This window comes from Corvus brachyrhynchos, unplaced genomic scaffold (genome assembly GCF_000691975.1).
Source record: "Corvus brachyrhynchos isolate BGI_N302 unplaced genomic scaffold, ASM69197v1 scaffold37, whole genome shotgun sequence".
Lineage (NCBI taxonomy): Eukaryota > Metazoa > Chordata > Aves > Passeriformes > Corvidae > Corvus > Corvus brachyrhynchos.
In genome coordinates, this window is record NW_008239289.1 from 2,017,797 (window position 1) to 2,028,116 (window position 10,320).

Below are 10,320 nucleotides of genomic sequence, written 5' to 3' on the forward strand. Positions count from 1 at the left end.
CTGTTCATTTCAATATTTGAAAGAATTTCTGTTGCCTCTTTAGTGTCACTTAAAAAGTAAACAGGAGTTTTCACACAGGCACTTCTGTCAAGAGTAGTTTCACCAGCAGACAGCTCCACTTTTGGTGCAACTTCTGTAAAAACAAGGATGTGTAATGAGTGCAGAAATTGTATGGCCCTGCAGCTGGGCAGCTCTGAAACAGGTGTGAGATAAAGAGGCAGTCCAGTCCCACTTGTGGTGTTCTACTACAAAAGGTTGCTTTTTCTCTGGTAAATTTTTGGGCAAATAGCACAATTTTATTCTGGGACATTATGTCTGCACTTTATAGCAATTCTTTTCCTTTTTCTTTTTTTCTTGAATGTAACTTAGTTGTTCACACTTAATGTAGTTCTTGGCATGTATCTTAGCATTTACTTGATTATTTATTTCATCTTTTAATGCAGTGGAAAAGTAGCCAAAGAAGTTGTGGAGGCAAGCTCTAAAATCCAGAGGGAACCTCCTGAAGTTCACAGGTATGTCTTGACATTCAGTATTAAAGTTTGAGGACTAGGGAACTAAACAATAGTTGTTCTCTATAGAGATACTGTTCTCCATAGAAATATTCTCTTTCCTTTACTGTCAGGTGCAATGGCTGTCTTTCTGAGCTTCCACAATTGCACATGCAGGCCTTAGGGAATATATGTCTGACAATGTTACAAAATAATGACAATCATCTCTACAAAGGAGAACCTAAACTCTGCTCTTTGAAACTGAGTTCAATTAATCAGTCAGATAGATAACTTGTATTATTTTTTTTGTGTTATGATGTAAACTAAAGAACATTCTAATTTCATTCCTAGATTCTGTTTGGTTTTGAATGTTTTTGGTTCTATGTTTTGTGGGTATTTTTCAAAGTGTACTTGATAGTTTTTCCATAATGCAGTCAGATTAAAAAGCATGAAGTTCATTCAGTAAAGAGAAAATAATATTAGAGAATCTTTTTTTTTGGAGGAAAATTTGGCTTGTAAGAAATAAGCAGCTAGGTTTTGCAAGCAAACTAATGCTTTCAGGTCCTTATCACTCATTGTAGTGGCAGTAAAAATTCCTAAGAACCTGATTAAAGCACTTCAGAAAAGAAGGAGGCATCAGGGAAAACTATTTAAAACCTTGTTTAAAAAAAGTTTACTTAACTTTCTGAGCATTCTACAACCATCTCCCTATTTCTATTGAGATTTCATGTTTGGGGGGAGAGTGTGCTTTGTTTATTTTTAATTGAATATTGCTATTCTGTCTATATTTGAGATAAAAGTGGATTGTCTTTACTAAAGGGTGGGAATATATTTGCAGTAAATATTTATAATATGTTGTGCAGCCCTAGTATGTAATTAATAGTTGGGCCATACAGACATGCTTTCAAACATATTTTTCCAGATTACATTTTAAAATGGGATAAGTGAAGGTCTAGAATATGTTAAATGAGAGCACAGAAGACAGAATATAGGTGCATCATTGAGGCAGTATAGAATTCTTGGGCACACACATGTATTTTAAATGAGAATAATTGCTCACTTTGGGAAATAGACTATTGCCTACTTTCCAAGAGGTTTATTTTTTCCAGCGTAAGAAAAGATTTTCACATGCAATTATTTTTCGTCTTGTATTTTGCTTTTCTTTGATTTCTATATTTAGAAGTATTTAAAACATATCCTTTAAAACTTAGTGTACATAAAGAAACAGATCAGAGAGCAAATAAATTTATAAAGCAACATCATATGGATTTAACACCCATAAACAGCAATGCATACCTTTTATCATTACCCTTCTTACAGAGCTTGCATTTTCAATAGCTCCAGGTTCAGTTTCTTAGAAAGACTAAGGAATAGTCTAATGATTTCAGGTGTTTTAATAGTTCACGTTGTGAAATGGGAGGCAGAGGCAATCAATTCTTCTAAAAGCACAAGTCCGTAAAAAGTATAGAAAATTTTCTGCTCAAAAAAAGAAGCATGTTTTAAAAAAATTACCTGTGAAAAAGGACTTGGAGATAGGAGATGGTGGCTTTTCAGAAGAAAAACATGTAGAAAAAATATCTGATTGAAGGTAAATGTATATCTATATATCTAAATATATATAGAGTTTTTTTCTCCCTGGTTGCCCTCACCCTTAATGTCAATTCAGTTGTACCATGGCTGCATAAAGAAAGAAACCTGCAGCTGGAAGGAGGGTACTGTTCAGTATCTTTGTGTTTGGAGATTACATTTAAAGCACTGTGTACTGAAAATCTGTTGGAGTGTGTACTTATGCAGGATTAATGCAGTGGCAAGTTCTGACAAACACATAATGAATGATTTAATATTTTGCTTCCAAGGCATGCCTGAAGGAGGCATCTTTGAAAATAAGTATGGACTAGAAACCTATGGGTGCTCCCAGGCACAACTCATATTTTGGGAATTGCTTTGTGCTTTTTACAACAAGCACAAAGATTCGGGGATTGCATAAAAAGCCTATGGATTTACCATTGGGTTGGAGTGACTATAATTACAATAATCTGAGTGTAAACCTTCTATGTAGAGTGAAAGTTTAAACCAAATAGTTATTAGAGAGTGTTCAGAGAATGCAGATGAGGACACAAATATCTTTGGGCATGTGTTATGGCACAAGAAATCATGTCAATTGAGCAAGAAAGCTTATTCATTCCCACAGAATATAAACTGACATGTAGTGTGTGTTAAGAGTTGGAAATCTGTGTCCCAAGTTTCCCTAAATCTTCAGGAACGCACAGTTCCACCTTTTGACTTGCAAGAGTCAAAAAACTAAACTTTGTTTAGTTTGTTTATGTGGAATTTTAAGTTGAGCCTTTGTGCAAAGGTGAAATGCATTTTGTGAAGTTTCAGCACTATATCTATATACCATTTGAAGTCAAGTGGAATACTGTCCCGTTTTATCTTTGCTTTTGTCAAAAGTAAACATTTTATAACATAATGGTAAAGATTTATTGCAGGACTGTTGCTTCAGGCCTGCATCATGTAAATCCTAGATAATGTATTCAAATGAACCATTTTACATTCTCAGTAATATATTTTGAGGCTAATAAACATCATGACTGAAGAAGATCAACAGCATTCCTAAAACTTTCCAGAGCATATTCAACACCTGCTACCAGGAAAGCCTCTTAGAGTGAAGTAAGACAAGAAAGAACACCAGCCTGAGTGCTGGAGGGAGGCATGGTGTAGAGGCAGCATCTGGGGTGCGTGGGCATGAGCGAGAGCACTCTGTATCTGTAAAGCACAGGGATACAGTTGTTCTTGCTTTAGTCTTTGATCCTTGGTGCTCAAACTGTAACAAATCCTTTATCCAGTTCTGGAGGCAATGGAACAACCTTCCCCTTCCTTGAATCCAAATACTAGTGTTTGCTATGCACTGTGGAGAGGAGCAACACATTGAAATCCTGCCTAAGACGAAAGGAACGCAGGCAGCATAAAGGAGGTAAACCAACACAAAACCTCTCTCACACTTCAGGTGTTGAAATGTTTACATCTGTGGAGGGTGCAACATAACACAGCTGAAAGCAGCATTCGATGTGTAGAGCTTTTTATGACAGTTCAAGGCCTAGTTATTTATGCAAAATGATTCTGAGATGAAACCTACTGCACTGCAGTTATTTCCAGTAAGCAAACTGACCCTGTTTTCCCCGTTCTTTTAGAACCTGTATTACCCAGAGTCGCAGCTCTCCCTCCTTGAACAAGCAACTCATAATCAACATGGAACCTCTGCAGCCTCTCCTTCCTTCTCCCTGTGAGGAGGAAGAGGCTCCTTTAGATGAAGGTGAGTCACTTACCCAATTCCTGCTAATATTTAATACAAAGAATATGGGAAAAGGTGTAATACTGACTCAGGGGTATGGAAAAAAATCTAATAATTTTCATCAGGAATACATCATTAAGCTTCTGCATGTTGTACTTGGAAATGATCACTATCTCAAGAAACTGTGCATAAGCCTTATGCGAGATACACTGTGAAGAAAGTTACTGCTATTTGATTTCTGTTTCAAAAAATGTTTTAGATTGTCAGGCAGAAGAATCTTAGGAAATAAATAATCTCAACATGGCACCTTTTCCTAAATGGTGTTGGCAGTTACTCAGGAGTGAAAACTGGCAGTTTACTGCTGGGTATGTTGTTTTTCTTGATTCCCTTTACTTCTATATTTCTTTCTCTCTTTCTGCTTTAGCGTTAGGAAAAACTATCAGCTAATTTAATTTCCTTGACAAAAAAAAGCACATTATTTGAAGGTTAGCTGGGAAAGATCTTCTGTTAATTTATCTTCCTTGACAAAAAGGGATGTTATTGGAAAATCAGGTTGAATTTATTTAGTAGAATGAGGTTTTCCATGTATTTCTTTACTTCTTGATATTTTCAATATCACATTGAACACCTTTCTTTTTGAGATATGGTCACTACAAACAACAATGTGAACATCATAGCCAGCTTAAATGAGAATAATTGCCTTCTTCCTAATAAAAATGAAGCCAATCAAACAAAACCTGACAGTGGTTCTTGCTTGAGATGTAGTGAGGTAATTGTTTCAGAGGTTGGGAAATATGATATTTTCTGTTGCTTTGTTTTGATCATTTAACGGGAAACAGAAAATAGCTGAGTATCTTCACTTTCACGGGAGTATGTCCCAATTTCATTATATAGGAGTTGTCTGAACATGTTTTGTTCATTCTTCAGAGTTTTGACATTGAATGTAGCAAGAACAAGGTGAATTATATTGTCTGTGTGCATACCTTATGATAATCATAGTAGCAGCTGTTAGCTTTAACAGCTTTTACTTGTTTACCTCTGCTGTGAAATACTTGTATCTGAAAATTTGTGTTCTCACAGCCAAGCACCACCACTGTGTTTCCTCTGGGCAGTTGTCACCATGGCAGAATAACAACAGCTTGCTACGTGTATGACTCCTGTAACCACACTTACAACTCTAGGCAATGATATTCATTTTTGGAAACTGGTGACTTATTGCTATATGCTCACCAGACAGTGCTTGTTTTAAATGTTTGTGTTACATAAATTTGAAAATTACATTTCCTTTCAGTCAGACAGATTGTTGTTACTAAGATGAGCTAATAGAAATATTTGCTGGTGGGTTTCCTGTAGAATATTTTATATGTAGTTAAATATCACCAGCTGCTAAGGTAACGGTATTAAGACTTTTACAGTCTTTTCCTGCACAACACTTGGCTATATTATCAAATTGCAGCTTGACCTGATCTCACAGCTCTCTGAGAGTGATGCTGGTTCTCTTCCCAACATCCACTTCTGTGGATTCTCACCTTCTCTGTTACACCAGCACTAATCACACCAGTGTGAACTGGGAGAAGGAGTTAAAAAAAAAAGAGTAAATAAAATAAATTCAAAGCAACAACAACAAAAACCAAACCAAACCCAGTAACAACAGCAAACCACACTAAAAAAAAAAACCTAAAACCAAACAAAACCCCTTAACTGTGCAGTGTCCTATTACTGCCTGACTGAACCTTTGAGTGGCTCATCAAGAGGGTCAGCTGTGTCGCTGGGGTAAGGGCATGAGCAGAAGGTGGGAAGAGGGGAGACATCCAGCCCTGAGGCTGACACAAGTGCTTTGGGAAACTGCTATTAATGTGCTACAGGCTTTAAACAGCCTGGTACATCTCTGTATATGTCTCAGCCCAGTGTAACATTCTTACACTTTTGTTGTTCGAAAGGTAAAAGTCAATATTATCAGATAAATAATTCGTGCATGAAATCTGAGTACAGAAATACCAAGTGACCTAAAAGAAGTTTTCATCACTTCGTCAAAACCACATTAATATCCTGTGACTGGAGAAGGTATGGTTTTGCCTTTTTTAAAAAATTGGTCTACTCAAATAAGTGATGTGATACCATCTTGTGATAGAAAATCCAGAGACAATGGGCTACCACCTGCAAAATAGTTGCCAAGTGATCAGGACAGGCAGTAAACTGTCTCACCAAAATCAGATGGTAAAAGAAGGCAGCCACAGAATCTGTATAGCAGTATTACAAGAAACATAATGTGTTCAACTACATGTGGAGCAAGAATTGAGATTTACTTGGCACTGGTGAGGCTGCACTTTAAATCCTGTGCTCAGTTCTGCACCCCTCACTGCAAGAAAGACATTGAGGTGCTGGAGAGTGTCCAGAGAAGGGCACCTGTGCCAGTGAAGGGTCTGGAGCACAAGTCCTACGAGGAGCAGTTGAGGGACCTGGGGTGGTTAGTCTTGAGGAGGCTTGGGGTGACCTTATCACTCTTCTACATCTGCTTGAAAGGATTGTGCAGCCAGGTGGGGATTGGCCTTGTCTCCCAGGCAAGAGGAAGTGGCCTCACATTGTACCTGGGAAGGTTTGGTTTCGATATAAGAAAAATTTCTTTGCCAGGATGGTCAGGCATTGGAACAAACTGTCCAGGGATGTGGTTTAATCCACATCCTTGGAAGCATTCAAAAGGCGTGTGGGTGTAACGCCTGGGGACATGGTTTAGTGGTGAACACAGCAGGACTGGGTTAACAGTTAGACTTGATGATCTTTCCAACCTTAATGATTCTATTTATGGGAATGAGCACACACCTGCTGCCATCAGTCTAATTGTCTGTCTCTGTCAGTGTTCTCATCTTTGTAAGCTTTGGTTGTAGAGGAGCGGCATGTGGAGCTTTTGTAGGTACAACTATTTTTAATTTTTTAGATAGTCTCTTGCTGAGAGTTGGTACAGACAGGGCGTTTCAGACTCAGTTGTAAGATTTTAACATTTCTCCCTTAGTTGTGTGTAGATAAAACTATGGGGAGCAATTTGAAATTAACACAGTCATTTCTCTTTTGCATGAGCATGGTCACATGAAACATAAATTATAGATTTTATTTCTCAACATCAGTATGCAGGAACACACTGGCCTTTTTTTCTCTTGCACTAAGATTTGATGCCTTGGATATTTTTATGCTTCTGTGTGGTTCAGCTGTTATGCTAGCGACTGCTAGATGAGATGGATGCTGTGGAAGTTTTTAACGTATGTTATGAGGCATTTGGAAATATTTCAAATGTTAGAAATCTTTCATAACCTTGTCTGGCTGACACTTGTGTCCTTGTATAGGCCTTCCTTTATGTATTGAATACTTTGGTGTTTAGTTTTTTGTAAGAATTCATGCTTTCCAGTTTTTGTAGCCATGTACACAATGAAGAGTCAACCCTTTTTAGTTAGGATTTAATGATCCTGTTTTGGTTGCTACAACAGTTACAAGAATAAAAGTGAGAAAAGAAGACAGAATCTTACTTTTGATGGGGTGACAAAATGGGGATATGAAGCAAAGGGGTACTTGATCTTTCCTCACACCCACAAGAAAGTGCTTGCAGAGAAGGAAAGGAAGAGAGAAATCTTTGCTCTGCCAGAGGAAGGAGTGAACAGGACGTCTTCCGGATGTTAGTACTATACAGGCTGTGTGGGGAAAAGAGACACCATAAAAATGCTTTCTAGAAGCTCCGTTGAAGCAGATGTCTTTTATGGCAGAAATAGCCAGGTGTAAAATATACGTTTGCAGGACTCCTTCCCCCACCCCTCTCTTTCCCACATATTTGCATGCACATCACTGATTTTTTGGTACAAAGGGAACAAGGATGTCAGATAACGAAGACTCAGCACAACATGTTATAAACATTACAGATGAATATTCTGGGAACTGAGAGACTACATCCCCACCAGTGCACTCCTTCCAGTTTATCTCTTCTCTGTGGCTTGGGTGTACCTGGAAAGAGATTCTTACCCACTAGCATAGTGTAATGCTATGTGTGTGGTTGCCTTCCAGCTCCCAGCTGGAGCAAACCAGCATAGGTGCATCATGATTTTTGGGAACCTGCATATCTCTGCTGGACAGGAACAGGGAACAGCCTAGCCTTTTGAAATAACACTTCTTTTTGGTGGACAAGAATCTGGCCAATAATTATCCACAAGTGGGAACAGGAGCACATATGTAAAGAGGGAATTTTTTCCTGGTCTCAGAAATTTTCTCTTCTTGTTTTTACATGGGCCGGTCAGTTTTAATTCTAGGATAGTAATGAATGTTTTCATCTCACTTGTTTGCTTTGTGACTAAGGTTTGTAAGTACAACATCAGATTTTTCCATTGCATCTACATGTTTCACAAATAATTCCCAGGCAGTGACGGGGAACTTATATTACTGGCAATATTAAAGACTTTTAGAAAAATAATGGAACAGTGTAATTTATTCTGTGAAAAAGGGACTATGAATCCTGGCGTCTTTTTAATCTGCTCTATGTTTTGGTGCCTTAGATATTTTTATGCCTCTGTGTGTGGTTCAGCTGTTATACTAGCAACTGCTAACTGAGAAGGATGCTGTGAAAGTTTGTATTGTACATTATGAGGCATTTGGAAATGTTTAAAAATAACCTCTGCTTCTGTTCCCTACTGGGATATTTTTGTTGGCCATGTTAGAAGCTTGTCATTTGATTCATTGAGAGCGACTTGTGTTAGTCTCTTAAAACTCAGTGGCGAGTGAATAAAAGGTCAAAGCTGGTATGGATAGAGCCTTTACAAGACTTTGAGAAGAGGAGTTAACAGTCAAAATGGTGAAATGTCTTGTAAAAATCCAAACCAAGAGAAGCATTCATTTGCGGATGGTTAACCACTGCAACAAGGAAGTGTGCATTCGTTTACTGCGGCATGGCTCCAAGATCACAGCCAGAAGGGCTGGTAAATTTACATTTATTTTAATCAAACCCTTTTTTAAACCCTCTTCCCCTAGTTTATGTTAATAGTTTTCCTTTGGAAAGGAACTGTACTGTAAATGACATCTACAGCAGAGAATAAGGACGAATTACTGACGGGAACAAAGTCGCAAATAGAGAATGAATGAGAAAAAACTTAAATTTGTTACCTTATCTAACAGAAAATTGTGTATTTACTTGTTAATTGGTAACAAATGGGGGACTGGAATTTGCCTTTGTATTTTTCGGGGACTGAGGTGGAGGGGAATACTTTGAAACTGTAGTGATTTATGGCAACTAAATCGTTGTTAAACTAGAAGGTAGTAGATTTTGAGTGTGAGCTGAATATAGGAGTTGAGACAGCTCAGCTTTTTACTTCCATACATTTTCCAGACTGTAACTTTCTTTGTTTTATTTTTCTAGATACGAAATAATTTCATATACTGAATAATAGTACTAGGGCTGGTGGAGGAAGGTGCAGCTTGGGCAGAGTCTGATTTAGCTCTCTTTTTCACTACACACAAGAGAAGTGCAATCCAAGGAAAAAAAAAAAGCATTCAGTATTGCTCTGGACAGCACAGTGGTGGTTTTTTCTAGGAAATCCCATTGCCAGTGATCCACTGGCCCCTCTGTCAATAAATATGTCCATTTCCTTAATATCATAAGCCATTTTGAAATTTGTTTTTCTATGCTTTCTGTGGCACTGTTTGCTTTTGATACTTTGGCATCTATAGGTTGAATGATTTCAGTTTTTACTAACCTATATTAAATTTTTGTATTGAATATTCATTTCAGAAATGAGTTTTTATCAAAGAAAGTTCTGGCAAAGACTAGAATATTTTTACTATTTTTGTATCTGAAAATAAGAAAGCAGTAAGTGCATTAAATATAGGAGAAACTGCTTCTTGCAGTGGTTTGTCTCTGAGTAGGAACAGCTACTGGTTGCCTTTGCTTCTTTTTCCTGAGTTCACCACTCAGGAAAACCAATGAGAATGCATCTAATTGTCTCAATTCAAAAATAGTAGCAAAATTGAAAAAGCATTATTATTGATATATATTTTGTACTCTTACATCTCAGAGGTTAAATACTGGCTCCAAATAGATGCAAGACATCTTGTTGGTTTAATATAGTAACACCAATCATAAGATATTTGTATGTTGGGATTGCATTGGTTCTTAAACACCTTGATTTTGCAGTCCTGTTCATAGTATGTTGTTCCTTTGGAAGTACACATGCAAATATATATATATATTAGCATATAAATTATGTATACCAGCACCAAAGCACTGGAGTTAGCTTGTGCAAAACTCCTGACATGGGACGTGACTCCTTGGGAGAACCCCATTGCGACCACTTCAGAACAACACTGGCTTGTGCCAGGAGAGGTCACCCAAGCTGAGTGGGAATGCTGAAATGTCCCACTTGCCCTTCTGCTAAGCTTTCACATCAGTGCTCAGCTCTTTTCAGCCTCGCTGTCCTCGGTGTGGTGCTGGACACTGAGTCACTGCAGTCCCACCACCAGCTCCTTCCTTCTCTGAACTGCTGACAGATGTACATGGCCTTCTCATTCCTG

General features: G+C 37.9%; 1 protein-coding gene across 3 annotated transcripts in view; it reads left to right on the top strand.

Moving 5' to 3' along the window:
• The window catches only part of FRMD3 (FERM domain containing 3), a 94,341-nt gene that overhangs the window by 75,867 nt on the left and 8,154 nt on the right, over positions 1-10,320 (top strand). For all 3 annotated transcript variants that reach the window (XM_017740460.1, XM_008638428.2, XM_017740461.1), the window contains 2 exons: positions 444-512; positions 3,680-3,801. In XM_017740460.1, the coding sequence (XP_017595949.1) occupies positions 444-512; positions 3,680-3,801 (191 nt within the window). The remainder of the gene's footprint in view (positions 1-443; positions 513-3,679; positions 3,802-10,320) is intronic.